General features: G+C 58.0%; 1 protein-coding gene across 9 annotated transcripts in view; it reads right to left on the bottom strand.

The window, feature by feature from the left end:
- DNM2 (dynamin 2) overlaps positions 1 to 22,796 on the bottom strand; it is a 76,561-nt gene that overhangs the window by 1,321 nt on the left and 52,444 nt on the right. For 3 of the 9 annotated variants that reach the window (XM_069478398.1, XM_069478338.1, XM_069478356.1), the window contains exons 11-20: positions 20,953 to 21,039; positions 19,052 to 19,122; positions 15,740 to 15,791; positions 14,812 to 14,823; positions 11,102 to 11,215; positions 5,866 to 5,975; positions 4,534 to 4,645; positions 3,834 to 3,998; positions 1,509 to 1,741; positions 576 to 827 (exon numbers count right to left, since the gene is read on the bottom strand). In XM_069478398.1, the coding sequence (XP_069334499.1) occupies positions 576 to 827; positions 1,509 to 1,741; positions 3,834 to 3,998; positions 4,534 to 4,645; positions 5,866 to 5,975; positions 11,102 to 11,215; positions 14,812 to 14,823; positions 15,740 to 15,791; positions 19,052 to 19,122; positions 20,953 to 21,039 (1,208 nt within the window). Of the gene's footprint in view, positions 1 to 575; positions 849 to 1,508; positions 1,742 to 3,833; positions 3,999 to 4,533; positions 4,646 to 5,865; positions 5,976 to 11,101; positions 11,234 to 14,811; positions 14,824 to 15,736; positions 15,792 to 19,051; positions 19,123 to 20,952; positions 21,040 to 21,824; positions 21,964 to 22,796 lie in introns of all 9 variants that reach the window. The other 6 variants (XM_069478348.1, XM_069478363.1, XM_069478380.1 and 3 more) reach the window with 5 other exon arrangements.

Here is a 22,796-nt window from a genome sequence, read left to right as displayed (position 1 = left end):
TAAAGAGAATAGAGACAGATCGGAGGGGAGACCGCAGTGAGGCCACAGCAGGACAGGACACAGGACAGGATGCGGGGGCAGGACAAGGACCCGGCCCCCCGCCCCCACCCCCACCCCAGGGCGCTCCCAGTGCTGGATGCTTTGCAGGCTGCCAGAGTGTTGGGAAGGAGTTTGCCAAATGTCACTCGCCTGCCATGTGACCCTGGGCCAGTCCCCTGCCCTCCCTGGACTTGAGCTTCCCTACAGAACTGAGAGTAGAACCTGCCCGCAGGGTAAGCTGAGGAGGGCAGGGGCAGGAAGGAGAAGAGGGTGGGGCGGAGGGGAGGCACTGAGCATGAGGGGTCCCCAGTTGCGTGGTGATCTACCCAGGTAGGCAGGGGACAAGCCCTAGAGTCACCTGGACTCCTCCACTCTGTGGCTTTGGGCAAGCAACTTGGCCTCTCTGGGCCTCAGTTTCCCCACTAGCAAAGCAGGGATGATGGTGCCCCCATCCCTGTGCTGGGCATGAGAGCCCGTTAGGAGGGTGTCCAGTTGGAGGAGAGACCCAGGCGCAGGCAGTGAGGGGTCGGCCTTACCTGGGCACTCCGGGGGGGATCCCGGGGGGGATCCGCGCCGGCCGAGACGGGATCTGAGGCGGGGCCGAGAAGGGGTCGTTGTTGGCAAACACGCTCTGGGGTCCAGGCCGGGATGGGATGGGGGGTGCCGAGAAGGAGGATGCTGCCCCCACCGGTACGGGAATCAGAGGGGGCCCTGGCGTGGGGCCCCGCACTGCTGGGGGCCGGCCCGGGGGGTGCACGCTGGACACGGGTCGGCGCTGTGGAGTGGGGCTGTGGGGGAAGAGAGGGTGTGAGCCGGGAGGGACGGGGTGCCCCGGGTGCAGTGAGATCCTCGCACCCCCAACCTCAGCCCCGGCCCTGGCCCCAGCCTGCCTTCCCTCGCCATCAGCCCCCAAGGGCCCCTGCTGTCCTGCCCACACCCCCACAAGCCCCACAGGGCCAGGCACTTCCCACGTACGAGGCCTCTCGGGCCCGCAACCTCTGATCTACTGTCACAGCTGAAGACCCTTCTAGAGCACAGCCCTGTCCTCCAAATCAAGCCCCAATGCCTTCAGGGGGCCATGGGGCCCACATGCCTCCTGGCCCAGCACCTGCTGCCCCCCAGGCCCAGATGCTATGCCCTCTCCCTAGGGAATTCCATGGCTCCCTGAGGTCTCAGGGGGCAGTACCCTCTGAGCAGGGAGTTAGGGGTATTTTGTGTGGCTTCCTGCCCTAGAGCTCCAGCTCCGACTGGTGCCTGCCCGCGTCTCTGGCCTTGTCAGACCTCAGTGGGGCGGCAGCTCCCGCTGGGGCCAGGCCTGGGTGCTGTGCCATTGGGACTTAGTCCCCTTCACCCTGCCCACCCTTGGGTTATGCCCTGTTTCCTGCCAGGACCCTGACCGACAGGCGGAGGGAGCTGGGAGCCTGCAGGCAGCAGCTTCCACGGCATGCGGGTGACCGAGTGTCCCAGACCTGTGGCTGCTGGCACTCTGCAGCCAGGTGTCATCAACGGGCGGGGGCACAGGTGTGGACACGGTGCTGGTGCTGATGTCTCCGATGATGTTGAGCGCCTCCTTGAGGGCGTGGTACATGCGCAGCATGTCGTCCCGCCGCTGGGCCTGGTCGGCCGACTCCTCCATGAGGCTGCTCTGGTCCGCCGAGGAGTACAGGTAGGCCAGCAGCTCGTGGTGAATGAAGGCCTTCGTCTGGGGGCAAGGGTCGGGTCAGGCCTTCCTCCCACCACACCAACCAAGAACTCAGCAGGCCATTGCAACTGGATGGAAAAGCACCCACCGCACACGCTGGGGCCTCCTTTGTGTTTTCCCCTATACGCATATAGCGCAGGTGACCCGTCCGTCTAGTGGTCTTCTGAGGTCCTCGGGGGTGCTTCCAAATGTTCTCCCCACGCATCTTATCCCATCTCATCAGATTCTTATTAAACTTAGTCTTAGTATCTTAAAGCTTTCATTTCTCCCATTGTATTTTCTATCCAGTTTTTGTTCAAACACTACTAGTTTCTGCTCATTAATTTTTTTATACTCTGTCCCTTTTTGGATCCTCCTATGGGACAGAGAAGTGTTTCAGTTACATTTCTTGGGGTTTCCAGGTACAAGAGCTCACGTGTACATGAGCTTCTAAAAATAGAAATCATCTTTCTTGTTCTTTTTCAATGTTCATACTTCTAAAATTATTTTGCTTGTCTAATTGCGTTGGCTAGTAACATTAAAAGAATCCAATAAAAGTGGAAATGACTGACTTCTTGATTTTAAAGAGGACGCTTCTGCTGCTTCCTCATTAAGGTGGATGGGCTTTGAGATGAGAATACGTAAATACATTTATAGTATCTTGTAATGGAAGACTCCTTCTACCATTATGTTATTAAGATCGGATGTCAAAGCTGGGCATGGTGGCGCACACCTGTAGTCCCAGCTATTCGGGAGGCTGAGGCCAGAGGCTAATTGAGCCCAGGAGTTCGAGACTGCAGTAAGCTATCATTGTGCCACTGCACTCCACTCTGGGTAACAGAGAAACCTGGTCTCAATAAAAAGCAAAGGATGCTGAATTTTCTCAAATGCATTTTCTTTTTTTTCTGTTTTGAGATAGAGTCTCACTCTGTTGCCCAGATTAGAGTGCCGTGGTGTCAGCCTAGCTCACGCAATCCTTCTGCCTCAGCCTCCCGAGTAGCTGGGACTACAGGCATGCATCACCATGCCTGGCTAATTTCTTTCTATTTTTAGTAGAGACGGGGGTCTCGATCTTGCTCAGGCTGGTCTCGAACTCCCGAGCTCAAATGATCTGCCCGCCTCGGATCTCAGAGTGCTAGGATTATAGGCGTGAGCCACTGCTCCTGGCCTTCAAATGCACTTTCAATAACTGCAAAGATGACTATATTTCATGAATTTTGAATTGTCATCTCTGTGAATGCATTTGTTGTTCAAAAACTTAACTTTTAAAAAAACCAGTAAATGGGAAAATAAAATATAATCTACCGGTATAAACGAGTACAATGAAAACATCTTCCTCCACTCTGGCCTCCCAAGCCCCCATGTTCCCATCCTGGGAAGCAACTGCTCTGACCAGATTCTTGTACAAACTTCCAGAGATTTCTAAGCATATATACTGCCCCTCCCTTTTTCACACAAATGGAGGCTTCCTATATATTCTGTGATGTTCTACATCTTTTCTCTTTAATGATGGAAGTTAGAGACCTGGGAAATTTCCTCATTTCTTTTTTAAAATAATGGACTATTAAGTGGATATTATCAATAAATGGATAGTTATTTCCAATCTTTGGTTACTACAGAACATTGTTAAAAAGAATAACCATGTACAAGTTCATTTTGCAGGTGGGCAAGCATATCTGTGGGAGGAATTCCTCAAAGTCAAGTTGCTGGGACAAAGCATATATATGCATTGTGAATTTCACAGCCACAGAGCCATGTATATCACCAGTCCCATCTGTAGGTGAGGAAATGTACCAGGACACCCACGAAACTGTTAACACTAATCACCACTGAGGAGAACACATCATGCAGGTTTCTGTCTTTGACAATCTCAACACAAACCAATGCTAAGTCGCAGGCCTGACACGAAAATCCCCCGACCTCTCCAGGAAGCTGAGCTACATTTCATTCAAGTGGAGCCCAAAGCTCTGAGAGGCTCATAGGAACCGGGGGGCGGGCAGGGGACGCCCATGAGAGAAGGGGGACTGTGGCCCTGACCACCAGGAGGTTGCGGCTGCCCAGCACAAGGCCATGTTCGCAACCCGACGGAGATGATTTCTGGTGTCACACTCACGTTGTTGATCATGAGGTGCATGATGGTCTTTGGCATGAGGTCGCGAATGGACTTGTTGATGATGGCCACGTACGAGTCCACCAGGTTGCGGATGGTCTCCACCTGCCGCTCCAGCTGCGGGTCCATGGAGAAGGTGTTCTCCTGGGCCCCGTCCTCGTTTTCTGCCTGTAAACGGGAGGGGGGTTGGTGGTGAGGGGTGACTGCAGCCTGAAGCAGTCTGGGAGCTTCCTGCCTGTCCCACCTATATCTGACCCTTTTTGAGGCTGGCCCCTGGCAGCCCTGTTGGCACCATGTGGCCCTGCCTGGCCCTGGCCAGAGGCGCCCAGACCTTGGGCGACCCTGGCATAAGCCAGGTTGGATCCTGTCACCCGAGGACCGGAACAACATGTTTGTTGAGGGCTGAGGGCGGCTGTGTTCACTCTATGTCAAGGACGGGAGGAGAAAAGAGACAGCAATGCAGATGGAATCCCAGTCCCTGTGTGTCCCTGTCCTTGGCTTCAGTTGGAGAACTTTCTGGGCACTGAAGACAAACCGTCCCCTTTTTTGCTTCTTACACTCAAGTGGCTGTTGGCTAAGTGCCTTCAGAGAGTCCTGGCAAATACAGCCTGGAGGTGACCTGCCACGTGGGCCAGCGCGCCTTCCCCTCCAGACGGGCTCTGCTCAGCCCTGGGTGTGCGGGCATGGCAGGGTGGCTCCTCACCTGGTCCTTCTCGGGGTAGACCCCGGCTCGGAGGAATGAGGCCTTCCAGCTGTCCACGTCCTCCTGGGAGTCACAGGCCAGCTCGATCTGCCGCAGGTCCTTGTAGACATTCCTGCGGCAGGAGGGAGGGGCGCACACTTGACCCGGCCCGTGGGCATGGCTGACCACCAGGAGACGGAGCAGGGACTCAAACTTGACCCACGAACTCCTAACCAGCGGTGCCAGGGTGTGCCAGCACCCTCACTCGGCCGCGCAGAGGGGTCGCTGTGAGTTACGCCGCCTACGGCAAACGGCATAGGGCCTGGCATGGGGCCCGAGCTCAGAGAAAGTCGGCGTGCAGTGGAATCTGTGCCCTAAGGTGACTCCTGTCCTTTCCTGGGAACTGCCCGTTCTGTCCTTCCCGTGGGAAGGGGGGCCAACGACCCCCCGAGATGGGCATGTGTCCCACGACAGCCACCCCTGGTTGGGGAGCTCCGATCCAGGCGTTTTCAGAGAGGCCTAGAGCGGCGTGCCCACCACAACTTTCTGAGATGGTGGAAACGGTCTCTACCTGCGTTGTCTTATGCGGCAGCCCCAAGCCATAGGTGGCTTCTGAGTGCTAAGAACAGGGCCAGGGAGACGGAGGAGGTGAATTTTAAATTTTATTTCATTTCAATTAATTTACATTAAATAGATTGTACCTCCCAGCTGCCTCCCCGATGCCCCTTCTCCCTTGGCATAGCCCCATGTGCATTCCTGACTGCCCCCAGGTCTACCTGCCTGTGCCTTCCCCAGCTCAGCCAATGGCAGCAGATCGGTCCCCGCAGGGTATCAGACCCCAATCCTTGGGATCGGCGCCAGCTCACCTTTCTCACATCTGCGTCCGCCAGAGGATTGGATCAGCTCTGACGTTGCCTAGAACCTGCCATCTCCTCCCCTGTATCCTTGGCCCCACCGGGGTCTTGTTCCATCACCGCCCCCGCCTGGACCAGGCAGTCGCCTCTGCCCTGGTCCCCTGCCTCCTGCCTCCTGCCTCTGTCTATTCCCTGTACAGCCACCAGAGGGCGCCTGTGAGCACCTGAGCAGGCCCCGGGCCCTCCATCTGTTCAGAAAGCTCCATGGCTCCCACTTTCCTTGGACCCTCCCTCAGTTCCCATCTCTCCCCAAAAAGGTCTCTGCCCCAGCATCAGGAGCATCCGTGGCACTTTTCCATTTCTTACCCGATTCTTTCTAGAACGTTGAGTCCCTAGAGCAGGGACCGAGAGCAAGTATTCAATGAACGCTGTCGAATGTCTGTGGACGAGGCCACTGGTCTCCATCCCAAGCCCTCCCCGGGCCCCTGCGCGCCCTCACCTCTGCTCCGTGTTGAAGATGGCGTAGACATGCTTATTGGACATGAAGCCCTTCTCCACGTCGCGGATCTTGAGGTTGTCCAGAGGCAGCATGTACTTCTTCTCCTTCTCCTGTGGGTGGAAGGGGAAGGGGTCACCCTGGGCAGTCTATGTGACAACTCAGGATGTCCCAGGCCAGAGCATGCAGCAAGGGCCGCAGCCGGGACCTGGTGTTCCCTGGGATGGTCGCTGCTGCAGATTAACTCACCTGCCACCGCGCTCCCTCCAGTTACCCGCCCTGGCCATGCCCTGAGCGTCCCAGCTGGGCTCCTACCCCGGGGTCTTTGCAGGTGTGGGGCCTCTGCTCCCCGTCTGCCCGCAGGGCTCCCTCACCCTGCCACCATCCCGCATTCTCTTCCCCACAGGTGCTTCCTTGCAGAGCACACCACACCATGGACCAAGGCGACTAACTGCCACCGACGGACGCAGCAGCTCCTCGAGGGCAGAGACTCCATGTGTTTGGTTGGCCTGTGACGCTCCCAGGGGATGCTCGAGTCAGTCAGCTTTGACTGTGCCCAGAACCCAACCATCCTCCCCTCCAGATGGGGTGCGTGGAACCACCAACAGGGTTTACGTCCTCCCAAGGAGCCTATGACTAAGTTACCACCACGAGCCCATTTTACAGAGAGGGAGACTGAGGGACAGAGAGGGCAGGGCTGGGATTTGCAGCCTGGCTGCTTCAGACAATTCCAAAGCTGGAAAAATGATGGCTGAGCCCAAAGCTACAGAAGTGTCACTTGCTTCCTAAGGGTGGCCTCATTCAGCAAGCGCTGACCAAGGCCCGGGCACTGCCATCCCCATCGCTGCCAGGGAGGCAGCTCAGAGAAGGTGCGCCCCTCGGCCAAGGACAGAGGCTGGGGAGTCACGGAGCTGGGGGTGGCACTGGAGCCCGGCACTCACCCCCCCATGTTGGCTAAGCAGCTGCTGTGGTCCCAATATGGAGCTGGGCCCCTCAGGGACATCATTTGCGGTCCCCATAAACCTCTGCTGGTAGGGGTGCTGGGGGTGGGGGAGTGGCCAGGGTCTCTATATCTGGAAGCCCAAGTGCAGGGTCAGGGCCCTCCTCCCAAGCCCACGTGATCCACAGCGGCGGCTCCCAGTGACCGATGCCAAACGCTGTTCGGCCTTCAGTTCACAGAATCCTCCCCGCTCCAAGCTGCTTATGGGGACACCACACTCAGAGAGGGAAGCTGGCCGCCCGGGGCCACAGAGCGGAACTTCAGATGCCAGGTTCTCTGCACCGCACCCGGGGGGACCTTCTGCACCACCTGGGCACCTTTGGAGGAATTCTCACATGTCCCGTCCCTGGGACATGGCCCTGTGGGAGGGCCCCAGAATGAAGCCTAACATGGCTGCTGCCTCCGAATGCAAGAGCAGCCCCAGTGATGGGGAAGGGGACAGGGGCTCCTGCTGGGAGCTTCAGGACTCAGCAGGGGAGGCGGGCAGCAGGCTGGGCACATGTGGCGTTAGGAGCTCAGCACGGCTGAGGTCGATGCCAGCTCTGCGCCTGCCCTGCCATGTGCCCTTGGGCCGTCGTTTCCCCGTCTGTGCCTCAGTGAGGACACTGAGCTGTGGACTAGGCCACGCGAGAAGCACCGAGCGTGGTGCCCCTACAGAGATGGGGCTCACAGGGCCCGGGGGGTTTTCTTTTGTTGCCCTTTCAGGTGGCTCTAGGGTCAGCCTACAAGGTTCTGGGCCAGGAGGAAGCAGGGTAGCTGGGGCACCATGGAGGGAGGGCGCCCTGCCCCCATTCACAGCACAGCAAAGACAAGCTGTACCCATCGTCCTCGGCCTGGGTCCCGCAACCTCTCAGGGAACAGTTCTGGGGGCTTTAGAAGAGGCTGGGGGCGGGGGGCTTGGTGGGAAAAGCCTGGAAGCCTGCGCACGGGCCTCTGCTGCCCTGACCCTATGGTGTCATAAGGCCGGAATCTTCCAGCCAGCCAGCCAGGCCAAGGAACTGAGTCACAGTCCGTCCCGGCTCCCAGCGAGACGCCACATCTGGAAGTGTTTAGAGCGTGATTCCGCCCAGAATGCAGTGGCTGCCTTCCTGGTGTGGCCGGCACGCACACTCGAGCACACACATACGCATGCACAGAACGCACACACACACGCCCGCCCTTCCTCCCTGTCCCGACCCCCAAAGAGCCAGACCTTCTCCTGCACACTGAAGCCACAGACCCAAACCTTGCTCCTGCCTCCTCCCCCTCTCTTTAGGATTTCCTGAAAACCCAGACCCTTCTCCAGATGCAAGCGGGCCCCAGCCTTGCCACGTCAGAGGAGTCGGAGCGGATTGTCATGGGAGGAGTAGTGGCTTCCTCGCCTGCTCGGGAGGCACTGAGGCTCAGCGGCCCCCTGGGGGGCCCAGGGACAGACAGCCGGCCCCGCCAGCCCAGTGTTCAGACTACCTGTTCAGGAGGTGCTGAATGCGTACAGTAGTCTGCACATTGGTTAGGCTGGGCTCGGGCGAACAGCGTGACGGGGGCCACCTCCCGGAACCCCCAGCTTTCTGCCACCCCCAGAGCGAAGCAGACGTGGAGGTGAGTGTCATCTTTCAGCACCCGCTTTCCACTGGGATGAAGACTCGAACAGAAGATTCTGGACTAAAGAGGGCCCGGTGGGAGGGGTGGCTCCGAAAAACAGCACAGGGACCCCCCCCCCCCCCCCGGAGGCCAGCCAAGGGGCTAGGGGCCCTGGGGGAATCATTCCTTTACTCCTACCCCATGACTGTAAATGCTTTCTCTTGTTTGTTTTATAAATAAAGACAGACTGATGTCCTGCCTCTTACCGAGGTCTCTTAGGAAGGTGGCCCATCCCTTGGGAGTGTTGGCTACATGGGGGACGCCAAGGATCCCTGCTGGGATCCCAACTCGGGCAGTGGGGGTCTGGATCCCACACTGCCGCTCGGATCTGACCGGCTTTGTGTCTGGGGTGCATGCAGGGCCCCCTTCGCAGCCGCCTGATCCCATTACACTGTGCCCAACGCTCCTGGCCCTGAGCGGGGAGTCCGGGGCTCGTGCTTTCAGACCCCAGATGAGGAAAACACCAAGGGCTGTCCTCGAGTTAAGAGAGGCGCTCTGAAACCCAGACTTGCAATGCCAGTGGCCGGGCAGCGGCTCAGGCCCAGAAACCCCTCTACGGCTCCCACCCAGGGGACCCCATAAGGCCCACCATCCCCTGAGCTGAAAGGCAGGGGACCAGCCCTCGGCGTGCCTGACAGCAGACACACCACAGCGCAGACCGGGTTTCAGGTGGTGACATGGGAAGAGGGGAGAAAGGGTGACAGTGCCACTTGTGCCACCACCCCACCCCAGCCCTTTTGAGGCGTGAGCCACTGGACCCGGACATGTAGGTGCCTTAAGGTGCCTGTGGTGGGGAGGAGGCTGCAGACCACGCCTGGTCTCTCCATCCCTCTACACTGCACCCCTGTTAGGTTTGCTGGACCCGGGGTTCTAGAGGGTTCCATAAGTACCCCAGAAATGCTTGTATGGGAGCTCCGCAGATCCTACCACCCTGGGTTTAAGAAACAGTCACCCACCTCTGGGAGTTCAGGGTTCTCAAGGCTCCAAGAACTTCCCAGGGCTGAGTCTCTGGCCTTGTGCGGAGGAGGATGGTCACATACGCCCCATCCTCCCACACGCCCTCTCTGAGAGGGATCACGTCAGGCCTGGGCTGTGGGGAGGGGTCCGGTCTCGGGGCTGAGGTACCCCAGGTCGGGGAGCGTGTGCCTGCAGACACTCACAGGCCAGGCGCCCACCCCATGGGGGACCCTCCCCTGCTCAGTAAAGGGGGACAAGCCACTGCAGAGCCTCAGGCTCCTCACCTGGCAAATGTAGGTGACAACAGTGCCATCCCCGGGGTGGTGTGAGGGTTTACTGAAGAGGGGGAGGAGGGTGCCCTCCACGCGTGGCCTCGGTGGGCTCCCACCCAGCCAGCCTGGCACAGGGCAGGGGCTTCACAAGCACGAGGACCGCCCTCGCCCTGCAATCTCCCAGGCCGCACCCTAAGCCCAGGTGAAGTACACACGGTCGGGCTGGGCCGGCTGCCAGCGAGCCCCCAGCAGGGGGCGCCTGCACACAGCGTCCCCCAAAAGCCCAAGAGGAGAGCAGGTGGGGCGGATCCAGGGGCAACCAGCACATGCTCAAGGTCACGCACAGCTCTGGAGCCAGATCTCAGCCCGCGGTGTGGTCAGGGGCAAAAGTGCAACTCTCTGAGGCTCCACGGTGCACTGGCGGGGTGGGGGGTAGTTCCCTCCTGCAGAGCATGGCTGGGGGACTAAATGGAGGTGACCACCAGGACAAACCACCGGACACAAGCAGTGAGCCAGGCAGAGCCCTGGGCAGGGCACCGGGACTCCCTGGCTGGCTCCTGCAGGGCAAAGGGGGCAGGCCACAGTCCTCACTTTATAGGTGGGGAGATGACAAGACACAAAGGGTTGAGGCCACCTGCCCAAGGTCCTGGTGAAATCCCAGACATCGAGCCCCAGCTCTCGTGCTTAGAAACCACCGAGTGCGAGAAGTGTTAGCTGGGCTCACAGCTCCTGGGCTCTTTCCTTTCCGTGGGCCACTAGAGGCCACGGCGCAGTGATGGGCTTGGGGTAGCCATCTTGGACCACAAGGGAGACCCCTGTGTTAAGGTGGCAACAGGGGAGGCAGGGCTGGATCCTGGACAGACTTGTGGCACAGGTGACCAAAGCTCACCAAGACACACACTTCCATCCTTGAAAGTCCCTTTGCTTTGGGCCTCTGTGACAGACCCAACTCAATAGCCTTGAGGCCTCCAAACTTCACTGTGGCCAAGCACCACAGAGTAGGCAGGGACCATTCTACCCCACTTCACAGACAGGGAAACCGAGGCCCTGGCAGGTCCCATAGGCGATGGAAGCCATGCACCCCCGGAATGGAAGCCCCTGACCCACGGCTGTGCCCCCTCTTGTGAAAGTGAGGCTCTCACGGTGCCCTGGAGGCTGTGGCCTGTTTCCAGCCTGCGGGCAGGTTCCTCACCTGCCACCCCCCTTCCCTCCTCTGGAAGCCCACCTGCCACGCCGCCTGACCCCGCAGGGGCTGGTGCACCAGGGCACCCTCCGGCCCCGGTAACGGTCCCAATGGTGAGCTCTGGGGCATGCTGGGACAGCGATGGAGTGAATGAATGAGTGCCACCCAGAAGGAGCGTCCAATCTCCCCGCCCTTGCTGCCACTCACCTCCTCGTCCTTGTACCATGACAGTGACTCGGCCGTCAGCACGAACCAGTACTCCTTGGAGCCGCCCTTCATCAGGCTGATGTTGTTGATGGTCAACCAGCCCCTGCGGATCACCTGGGGGGGAGCGTGTGGCTTAGCGGCGGCAGCGCCCCGCCGCCCGGGCCCACTCCCCAGCACAGCGACAGCGCCCTTGCCCACACAGCAAGACGGAAAGCCGACCCCGGCAGACACCTCCAGCCCGAAGCCAGGAAAGCCACTGCCGCCGTCCCCCAAGCACTTCCACCAAACCGACACCGCCTCCCTGGGCCCGGGACTCACGGGGAACCAGGTCACCCTGACAACCCGTCTGCACTTGGAGTTAGGTTAGCAAAGGAGGCAAAATGGCGCCTGGTGGAATGGGGTCCAGAGGAGGTGTCTCTGGCTTGTGTTTGGGGCTGTGGCATGTGGCATGTGACACCTGAAGGTGGCTGTCGCTGCAGGGCTGGAGGAAGCACCCCTGCCATGGAGGGTCTTTCTTGCTCTCTGCTCGGGGGGCCGTCGGGCAGAACCTCACCGTGCACAGCCTTGACTACTGCTCTCGCTGTGGGCTCACATGCACTCAGCAGCTCACCAGTTGTGGGGGACAACTCCACCCAAGGGACTGGGGACAGAGGTTTGAGTCCAGGGGACCTCCTAAGGGACTCCACAGGGACTGTCAGGGGTGGAGATCATGCCCTGTGCTGGTGTCAAGCCTGGTGGCCACACTGCTCCCTGACCGATACCTCAGGGCTCTGAGCTGGGAGACCCCGTGGATGGGGCTTGTGTGCCCACGCTGTCATCTGAGTTGTGGGGCAGAAGCCAGGCCTGAACAGGGGACTCACTCTGGACTGGGAACCCCAGGACAGCGGGAAGCACATGGAGACACAAGCAGGGCCGCAGCCCCAGTGGGCCGCGCAGGCTGCACAGGGTGGGCCGCGCGTGGCTGGGGACAGCTACAAGGGCTAGCAGAGCAGGAGCATCAGAGACGGGGCCCCCGGGATCAGTCTGGGGCCTGCCCTAGCAGGTGCTCTCTCAAGGGGCTTCACCTTGCCTGCCCTGACCTGCCCCCTGCCCTTCACCCCTCCACATGGCTGCATGTGGGCTCCGATAAAGACAGGTGGTTACAGAGCCCCCTGCGCCATATGGAAGTCCCTGCCCAGGCTGGGGACAGCATGTGATGTCACCTGGTGTCCCTTGTCAAAGCCAAGGGCACAGACTTTCCCTGCCTGGGATGATGAGACAGCTCTCAGGACTCCTGTAGCTGTCTGGGGCAGGTCGTGACCTCTGGGACCTGCCCACCCATGGGCTGCCTGGCAGGTGATGGGGTAGGGGCCAGCAGCCCCAACAAGGTCACGGCATCCTCCCTGGCAACGGAGTAACTGGCTCTTCCCCGTTTGCCCGGGGTGTCCCAACGTTAGCAGTGAAGGCTCAGCGTTCTGGGAATGCCTTCATCCACCCAGGGTGGGAGGGTCGGGGGTCGCCTTGCCTGGTCTCAGCCCAGGGCCGGGCACAGAGCAAATGCTTAGCGGACCTTGGATCAGTCACTGAATGACAACCAGGGGAGGGAGAACAGGGGACAGGCTGTCAGGGCTCCCACAGAGGAGAAATCGCCACATGGTGACCCCCACCCCCACTCCCAGGCCCAGCATGGCTCCCCAAGGTGACAGATGTGCCCGACGCTCCTTCCGTGGCCTGGCATGTTTTCCTCCACCCAAGGTTTGTAGCAGTCAGAGCTGGCGGATGGGCCCTGGTTGTGCCTTGGGGTACATGACCATGGTGGGGGACATGGCCTGGGGCCCGGCTAGGGATGCTACAGGGAGCATGAGCTATTGGTCGGGCCTGGCCAAAGCCCCCGAGATTGCCCTTCCCCAGAAGGGCTCAGAGACGAAATTCCCCCCGGGGAGCAGCAAGCAGTGGGCGGCAGACACAGGCACTACCGAGTCCAGAGAAAAGGGAGGGGCCAGGCCTCCCCATCAGAAAGACAGATGTTTGCCAAAGGGACACATCCCAAGGGGACTGGGCTTAGAAGGAAGCAGGGGTGGGAGACAGAAGAGGCAGGCAGGGTCCCGCGGGCTGGGGTGCACAGTGACAGGCATGCAGGCACATGAGGGCGGCTCGGGCAGCAGGCCAGGGGTGGCACAGCGAGGACCACAGGCAAGCTGGGCCAGCTCCCCCCAGGGTGAGGGTCCCGGCCTGAGTCACCCGGGCAGGGAAGGAATCCATGGCTGGGAGACCCAGAGGTCACAGCCAGGCTTATGGCAGGGCTGGGCTGTGGGGCTGGGGGTGTGGCATTCTGTAGGAAAACAATGACTGAACCCCTCGGAGTGAGAGGTGAGCAGGTGCCTGGCCTGGCCTGGCCTGTTCGGTGGAGGACACTGTACAAGTGCAAATGTGACTGGGGAGGGACACGTGGAGAAAGCAGGAGCCACGGGCCCAAGGCCCACTGAGTGGTTCTGCCACCACGCCCACCCATCCAGGCTGTTACTTTGGCCATCTGCATCTTCCAGGACCTGGGAACAGTGAGCTCTGGCACAAGATCAGCCCGGCTACTGAAAAGATCCTAGGGTCACCAGAAGATCCCTGCCAGAGGGCAGCGGCACAGCCCACCCAATGCCTCAGTGGCTGGCAGTGGGGGGACATCCCGGAGCAGGGAGCCTCGTCAGGGCTAGAGGCCCAGACTGTGCTCTCTGAGGGCAAGATCTGGGGTGAAGGCCAGCTGCCTGGACGTGAGTACCCTGAAACAGGCTCAGGCCCAGAGGTGAGCGGTCTCTGCACAAGTGTTACCTACAGCAGGGGTGGCAAATACGATTGATCATGGTGGGCCACGCCAATCGACTGGCAGGAACTGCCTGCAGCACTGTGCTGAGAATTCTGGGCGAGGTGGGAACGGGTGCTAGGATCAATTAGCAATGTCTGTCATAGGCAAAGGATGAGAGAAGGGAGCAAGTGGAACAGAATAGTCTCACTAGTGAGTATATCACATCTGCCATGGAGGCAGGAGGACAGCGGCAGCATCTACAAAGGAGGCCCCTGATCGATTAGTCATGCCTGCCATGGGCACAGGAGGGCATTTGGCACAGAGGGAAAAAAAACTATAATCAGACAGTTACACCTATCTGCCACATAACAGGAGTGATGGATGCTTACTGGGAAAGAATGCCAGGATTGATTAGCAATGTCTGCCGTGGGCACAGTATGTAGGAGAGGTACAAAGGGAAGGAGTGCTGGATCCATTAGTCATGTCTGTTATGGGCACAGGAGGGGAAAATGTTTGGGTTTGCATGGGAGACAGAAGGAGCGGCAGCAGCAAGAACAAATTCCAGTAGGGTTTGAGCAAAATCTTCTATGGCCAGGGAGGTGAGGGGAGGCAGACGCAGTGTGTCAACCGAGTATTTGCCATCCCTCACCTATAGGAAATCAGGCAAACCTGCCAGGAATTGGCTGCAGGGGTGGGCCTCCGAGAAGGGTGGCAGTCAGGTTAGTGTCTGTGTGAGTAAACTTACACCCAGGGCAACGCAAACGAAGTCCAGGGTCAGCTGTGGCATGGGGTTTCCAGGTTAGCTCAATTTTTAGTATTTTTGTTGTTTTTATTATTTTTTGCAGGAGGCAGGGAGGGCATGTTATGGGGTGGGTGGGGTCTCCATCACTACTAAGTTCTCTAGCGTTTGCTACCACACTAAGCAGGTACTTACCAAGATCTCCCCCTTTGAAAACGCAAAGTTAGGATTGTGGGTAAATCAAGGAAGAGCAGGCAGAGGAAAAGAGACGAGAGGGACATGAAGGGGACAAAGAAAAAGCGGGAATAGCACAAAAAGGGGGAAGAGAACAGCAGAGGGAAAAAACAGCAAAAGAAAAAAAAATTACATGCTATTAATCAAATTCATGGTGTTAATAATATTTAATTCATTATCATTTCCCGAAACAAAAAAGCAACGACATATGTATTACCTACGGCAAGCGCAAAAAAAATTCATGCAATGGTTATGTTCGTCCTTCCAACGGGCTCTATAATTGTGCGAGGGAAACAGCAGGGGCCCCACCCCCACCCGATGTGGAGAAGGGAGGAGGCCGGAGGAAATTTTGCAAAGATAATGGGTTTTCTTATCAAAGAAAGAAAAAAAGACACCGATGCTGGCAATTTATAAAGCCATTCATATTTCACATGGCACCGAGCTAGGGCAAAATGTCAAGGTAGAAAACCCTTCATGTGGCTCAAGGTTTCTCCGGGTGTAGGGCTCCCTGAGCTGCTGGGGACAATGCAGCCTCCCACCGGTTCCCACCTGCAGGCTCCCAATCCCTGGGCCCGAGCTGGGAAGGCCGGATTGGGTCAGAGACCTCTGTCTTGAGGGTCAAGGTCTAACCCTGGCCTTGGATATCAGACAGGAACTTCTGGGTGGGTGAAATTTGCCCCCTAGACCCTGCCAGAGTGTCAGGTCTTAGATCGTTTTCCAGAAACATCAACCCCTAAGTGGACAACAGAGGTCGAGAGAGTGGGTGGCCTTGTGTTAAGGCTCCTGGCACGGCATTCCATGGACCAGATGCCATTGCTGGGGCTTGGTCGCCCCTTAGTGCCCTCCCACTCCCCAGGGTGGAGTGGCGTGCTGCGGAGTGGGTGGCTACCTGATTGGGGATGGCCCTCTTCTTGTTCAGCTGCGTGCTCCTCTGCTGCGCACTGAAACCAAAGCACAGGAATGGTTCATGTGGATGAGACGCCAGGAGGAATGAGGAACAAGGCTCTGATCTTAGACCACCCCAGAAAGTGCCAGTTATTTCCAGAAGTCAATAAATTCTGGAGCTTCTCTAAGAGGGAATATGAGAAGCTGGAGTCCCAGGTGGCTGGGAGGTAGCCGTGGTGGCTCCGGGGTCACCCGAGCAGCAGGCTGGTTGGGGGTCACTAACTTTTCCCAACTCTGATCCCAACACCTGGTTGTAAGCGGCTCTAACCACAGGACAGTCTGGCCTGGGAGATCTGACCAGGTGACAGCTGTTCACCATGAAATGCCACTCATCTTGCACAATTCCTGACCCAAATCCAGAGGACATTCAAGGTCAACTGGGCGTGTTTTCTGCAAGCTTCCTTATTTGTCTATAGTCCCAGATCTCTTTTCTTCTTTCTCCACCCTATTTCCTGGCTAGCCCATGCTGCATTTCGTAAGTGGGCGCCTAATCTACCCCTTGCTGGTTCTCTTATATTCTACTCCGACAACCCCATCACCACCTGCAAACAATTTATATCTCCTGTTACTTATCTACCATATTTTCTTTTCTTATCATACTGCTTTAGCTGAAAGTTTCAGAACGATATGAAAAAGCAAATCAGCCTGGTCACATTCCTTTCCTGACTGCTTCTGGGGTTTGGCTTTAGAGTTCAAGTTGGCTGTCGCATAAGGCAGAAAGTAGGCTTCTGTTTCAAGTTCAGTGAAATCTGCAAAACTAAGAATGGAGGCAGAATTTTATCCAATGATTATTCTAACATTCAGTGAATTTATTACAGGGCTTTTGCTCTGGGCCCTGTTTTGAGTGTTTCGAGGGCAGTGAGAAGCCCACAACTCTAAGTACAGGAAGGACTTTGATCAATGGCAGTTGAAGGAGGTGTGGCCAAGCTAAGCCAACCTTGGCAGCCATGGCTGGGTGACAGTGAGGTCCGTGATGTGCTATTTCCTAAGGGCTTCCTGGCTCCCACCCTCTACACAGCTCCCTCAAACAGCAGCCCACATGGTGACTCCTCTCCCTTGCCTGGAATTTCCACGTGCCTTCAGGAATAATCCAAAATCCTTCCCATGGCCTGTGGGGCCCTCCTGGTGACAAGGTCCAGTTGCCTGCCCTCTCACCTCCACCTTGCCTTGGTCTACGTACGCTGTTTTGTCTTGCAGTGTGACTTCCCTGTTCCTAAATCTCTGGGGTCCCCTGCCCGTCACCTAGCTGTCACAACTCCCTTAGAAAAGGTCTTTCCAAGCCACCTCCTAGGTCCCCTCTTCTACTCCCTTTTCCTTTTTTTTTTTTTTGAGGCAGGGTCTCAGTTTGTCACCCAGGCTAGAGTGTAGTGGCATCATCATAGTTCACTACAATCTGAAACTCCTGGGCCCAAGTCATCCTCTTGCCCTGGCCTCCCAAGTAGCTGGGACTATGGGTGTACACAACCATGCCCAGCTAATTTTTTTGTAGAATAGGGGTCTTGCTACATTGCCCAGGCTGATCTTGAATTTCTGGCCTCAAATAATCATCCCGCTTCAGCCTCTCAAGGTGCTGGGACTACAGGTGTGAGTCACTGTGCTCAGCCCCAACCCCATTTTCCTACTCTCATTGTGCTTGTGACACTTGGTTTGACGATGCCATCTCCGCAGCCCGCAGGCCGAAGGGCAGGAGCTACAGCTGGCTGTCTGCTGTCCTAGCCTAACGGCCCAGCACTGGACCCGGCTCTGAGAGAGCATCCTGTAGCTCCTCAGTGGGCCCTGTCCCACCCAGGGCTGGGGCCACCCAACCAGGGTGTCCCCATTCACACACCAGGGGAAAGGCACACAGCAGGCAATACCCACCCGGTGACCAGCTGCTCAGTATAGTAACAGCTGGGGGAGGTGGGAAGGCCCAGGAATCCAGAGGAAAGAGTGGAGTGGTCAAAGGAAAAACAGGAGAGAGTGTGAGAAGGAACTGTGGATGAAGTGTGAGAAGCAGAGACATCAAGGTGAGGAAAAGACAACAGCAGTGCAACCAAAGAGGGGGACCCGCGGTGGCGGCCCTCGCACACCTGGAGGCCGGAGGAGCAGGGGCAAGAGGGGCTGCCTCCTCCAGGGCAGGGTGCAGCCCACATGCAGGGCTCCCTAGGCCACCTCCTGCAGGGACAGCTCAGCTTGTGTGGGCTCAGGGAGGAGCTCCTGATGACCCCCTCATTCCTTCCTTCCTTCTTCCACTCACCTCCTTTGTGTGCAGCACAGAACAGACCCTCAAACAACTCCATCAGGCCCATCGATAAATGTCCCACCCAAGTGACTACACAGCCCAAGACGTGGCTCTAGAGGCCGTCCTCCAGGAAGCCTGCCTGGACCATCAAGGCCAGACTAGGCCACGCCTGGGGCTTCCCTGTGCCCTGCAGGGCCAGCACCAGCACTGAGCGCGCCGTGTCCTAACTGCCCGGGTGCCGGTCTGTCCCTACCCCCGGGGGCCTTCATCTGAGGGTGGGGGCCTGGCTCTAGGCTTACTCACTGCTGCATCAGAGGCCTGGCAGGACAAGGCACACCGCGGTACCTGCTAAACTGCAAGGAAGGTGGCAGTGAGGGGCTGTTATGCTACCAGCCTCAGGCCGGAAGACTTTCGTGGGCCATGAGAACAATCCAAGTGATGCCTAAGCTCACCGAGGGGGTCCAGGGGCTGATGGGTGACACCTGAGACAGCCAGCATTTGTATCTACATCCTGCCGAAAGCAGAGATCCACACCCTGGCCTCTCATCTGGGTGCCATGGAAGGTTCTGGTGTTAAATCTACAGTATATGCCTAGAAGACAGAAAGACCCCAAGCGGCACTTCCCAAAGAGCAGCCTCCGGAGCCCTGAGCCTGTGAGATGCTGTCTATGAAAGGGCTGAGTCTGGGAAAAGGACACATTAGTCAATGAAGGCTCTGACAAGTCCTGCAAATGCGGGGGGGCGGGGCACAGGGGGAAGCAGTGCAGCTGGCTGGCCTGGCCCTTTCTCCAGCCATCTGACCACAGGACTGCCCTCTGTTCCTTCCGCTGACTGCTGGGAGGGCTAAGGGAAGGCTGTTGGTTGGGGACCATTGGGACAGGAGCCACTATTAGCCCAGGAAAGCTTCCAGGTGTTGTCAAGCCGCTCTACCTTCACCCCAGGACCTCTGAGACCCTCTGAGGGAACCCCAATTGCACCACCTCCCTGGCTCTGAATGGCTGCCAACCCGTCAGCCACTGTCCCCAATAGTACATACTTGGCGAATCCAATGAAGTCCTCGTGGTTCGTGTTGATGTAGGACTGTTCGATGTCGATCAGAAGAAGAATCTGAGGGAAAGTGGGGGTTACCCTTGAGGGAAGGGGCCAAGCACGGTGGAAGGAGCAGGGCTGGGGCATGTCCCACACCGGCCAGCAGGGGGCGCCTGGGAACCGGACAGCTTCCCAGGCAGAACAGGAGCCGCATCCCACCACGCGCACCCCAGGGGAGACCCGCAGGGGAGAGCGGAGTGGGTGCTTCCAGATGCCAGGGCCTTGCAGGCAAGTCAGCCTGGGCCAACAGAGCAGCGCCAGAGAGCCCAGCAAGGTGGACAGGGGTGTGGCCTCTAGGGCTGACCACTGAGGGCCAGACTCTCAGCTCGGCCACCAACTGGCCACGTGACTCTGGCCCTCATGTTACCGAGCCATGGGATGGGGCGACAGGATGCCCAACTGCAAATGGTTCAACAATTTCCAAAGCCCTCCCCACCTGGCGTGCTGTAAGCCCTGCATTAAAACTGCAAAGCTAATTTGGCCAAGTGAAAACATTAAAATAAAAAACACACACAAGCATCTATGCACGAGTGTACACATATGTACACACACACACACACACACACACACACGAGCTGGAAAGGATTCACTCTCAGATAAGGCGCCTGCCAGGACGCTGCTGCACTTGCTGAGACCCTCCCCAATCCTTCGTGTCCTATTTTGCCCAGGATGGGGTTGCTCTATGGGAACCACAGGCCCAGACAACTGGTTGGCCTGGTTCCCATTGAGAACGGGCCAGGCTGCCAGGGGGGAGGGGCTTAGGTGGCCCCCACTGGCCCCGGGCCAGTCCCTTCCCCTTGATGTGCCTCTGAGTCCTCAAACATAAAACAGTGCAAAGCACTGGGACCTTGTGGGATTGCCGGAAAACGCTAGAGTGCTCCGTCCATGAGAGAGCCACTGTTCCATAAGGCCTGAGTCTCGCCAACCCAGGACTCTTAGATCACACCCAGCAGTGTCGACTGTCGGGTGTCAGGGGCTGGGATGGATTTGGAAGGGGCAGCAGCATTCTTACTAACAATAACACAGTGAGTCAGACACTTTCAAGCTTTTGATAGAGCTTCCCGGCTACAGCAGCTACGAGGAAACAGGCACAGGTGGACCGGGGCTTGGAGGGGGCAAATGGCCAATCAAAACTGGGGAACCCTGCGAAGGACCAATGAGCTGGTTTCGTCCCCATCAATGGCCAGGAGAGGGACCGTCCTACACAAAACGATGTAAGGAGCACATACAACACACACACTCCATTAGAGTCTGATTTGAACCAACAGTTGCAAAGAGGCCAGCGAGGACAACAGGGACGTGACTCAAAACAGGTGTGGGGCGGCAGGAAGGCGAAATGATGGCCCAGGGCTCAGCAGGGGACAGTCTGGGCAGGTGAGCCTGATGCTGCGGGGCGGGGCAGCCTGGTGGGGGGTGTGTCCCACACTACCTTTGTGTGTGCTTGCATGGCATTGCCAGAAAATGTGAAAACACAAAAAGCACTCTAAATGTCCTCTGACGGGCAAGTGGGTAAACAAGCCGAGCTCCACCCACTCCATGGACACTACACGGCAATCGAAGCAACAAAGGACCCATGCACTCAACAAACGATGTGGATGAATCCCAAACGCATAGGAATCCACTCGAAAAACTGGAGGGACAGGGAGGGGACCAGCAGTGGCCAGTGCCTGGGGGTTTGGGACAAAGAGGAAAGGGATGGGAATTTTGGGGGGTGACAGAAGCACTCTGGATCTTGACTGAGGGGTAGGTTACATGTTGCTGTGTGTGTTTGTCAACACGCATAGAACAGTATGCCCAAAATTTACTACATCTAAATCGTACCTGAAAATTAAGACAAAAAGCCAATACCTGGTCCTTGGTTCTTCCCTCCCGTTCCCGGATGTAAGTGGTGACGATTCGCTCCGTCTCCTCTCGCAACCGTGGGTAGGAGCTGAGCTGGGGGAACAAGCAGAGAGGCCACGTTGGCTGGGTCCTCGTGGCACAGGATGCGACATGCAGCACACAAGTGGAGTATGTGGAAGGCGGGGAGGGGGACCCACCGAGCCCCCACCCTGCTCCTGTCTCCCAGCTGCAGCCGGGACACAAGAGGACAGTGGGGGCGCCATGGGCTGGAGAGAAAGCAGGGCACCCACGCAAGAGCAGAGCTGCTTTTCCAGCCAGCAACTGGGAGGTGGGAGGTGGCAGAGAAAGCAGGTGGCTCGTGTTTGCCACGCAGGGTTCCAGGCAGCACCTCCCGCCCAGCGCTCGGTGACAGCGGGAACACTGAGGGCCTCTGCCAAGCTCGTGAGCGCACAGCTCCTGTTCTAGGACGGCGGAGTGACAGGTGGGCCATCTGCCTCGGAGGGACACCCCCTAGTGGAAAGCCAATCCCGATGGCTGCATCTTTGGCACCCACTCCCCTACCATCCCCACTGCCCCCTGCCTTCCCTACAGCGGTGACCCGACCAAACCACGTTCATGGATGGTGGAGTGGTATTTGGCAACGTCAAAGGCCAGGTACCCTGCAGACAGCCACAACTGCAAAGATGGGACACGCTTTCAATGCAACTCCCCGTGCCCCGTCCGCTGACGCAGTGCTGAGACACTGCCAAGCCACGGCTGGTCCACAGGAGGGGGTTCCTGCCGAGGCAGAACTTCCAGATGCTCGGGTTGAGACGAACGAATGAAAGTGGGGGGGAGGCGGGGACAGATGCGCAGATGATAAGAACGAAACCTGTTACCTTCTCGGCACACTTTTTAATGACCGTGGCCAGTTCTGAGACCACGAGGTCAACACACTTCAAACTTGGCTCTTTGAGTTTTACAATCTGTTTTTTCACAATGGCTTCAAAGGCCATGTCGGGGGTGAAGAGCCCCGTCCTGGGTCATGCGGAGGGCGGGACGAGGCAGAAAGACACCCAGAGACAGTGCAGGCCACACACACGGGACAGGAGACAGAGAGAAAGAAGAAACCAGTGTCAGCAGTTAGTCCATGCATGGAGGAACCTGCCCGCATTTGCCCCGGAAGCTGCTTCGGATCCCAGAGGACTGGGGGCTGGGGGTGGGCTCGGGCCGGGGTTTCATTCTAGAAGTGCTAAGGATCGCTGTCATCCTATGGACAGCCAAGGTGTGCAGAGGCCTTGGATTTGCACGTCCGTGACAACGGGCTCTGCAGTGACAGTCTCCAGCCGGGCGGGGTTTCTCTTCCCTCCTCCCTTTTCCAATCGAAGGAGCTTAAGCAGCAAATGTGGGCTTTTCCAGACTGAGAACAGAGGGCTCAAGCAGAAATTCCCCGGCAACCCAGAGCGCTGGGGACACTGGCTGTGCAGGCACAGGCTGCCCACCGGGAGGCACGTCAGCCGCTCGGCCAAGCATGCTGCCCTGGGAAACAGGCCCGGGAGCCCGGGCGTCCTGCCGAGGGGAGGGGCCGCTCATCCACAGCGCACAGAGGCACTGTGCCTCAGTGGACCCGAGCGTGGGCTGCCCCAGGGAGACAGCACGGGGTGCAGGGAGCTGGCGGGAACACTTAGGAGCCCAGCCGGCTTGGTCGTGCTGGGCACCCAGGCACTCACTATGCTGTTGGCATGTGGGCCTTTCCCAGCGCTGCGCAACAGAGATGTCGCTGGCTCCAGGGGAGCCGGAGGAGGCTGGGCATTTGTCAACAAGGGGTGACAGCCGGGGAGATTCAGGGAGCTCGGCCTCCAGCAATGACG

Source organism: Eulemur rufifrons, chromosome 2, assembly GCF_041146395.1.
Source record: "Eulemur rufifrons isolate Redbay chromosome 2, OSU_ERuf_1, whole genome shotgun sequence".
Taxonomy (NCBI): domain Eukaryota; kingdom Metazoa; phylum Chordata; class Mammalia; order Primates; family Lemuridae; genus Eulemur; species Eulemur rufifrons.
The sequence above is the reverse complement of the archived record's forward strand: the minus strand, read 5'-3'. Positions and strand labels throughout refer to the sequence as shown.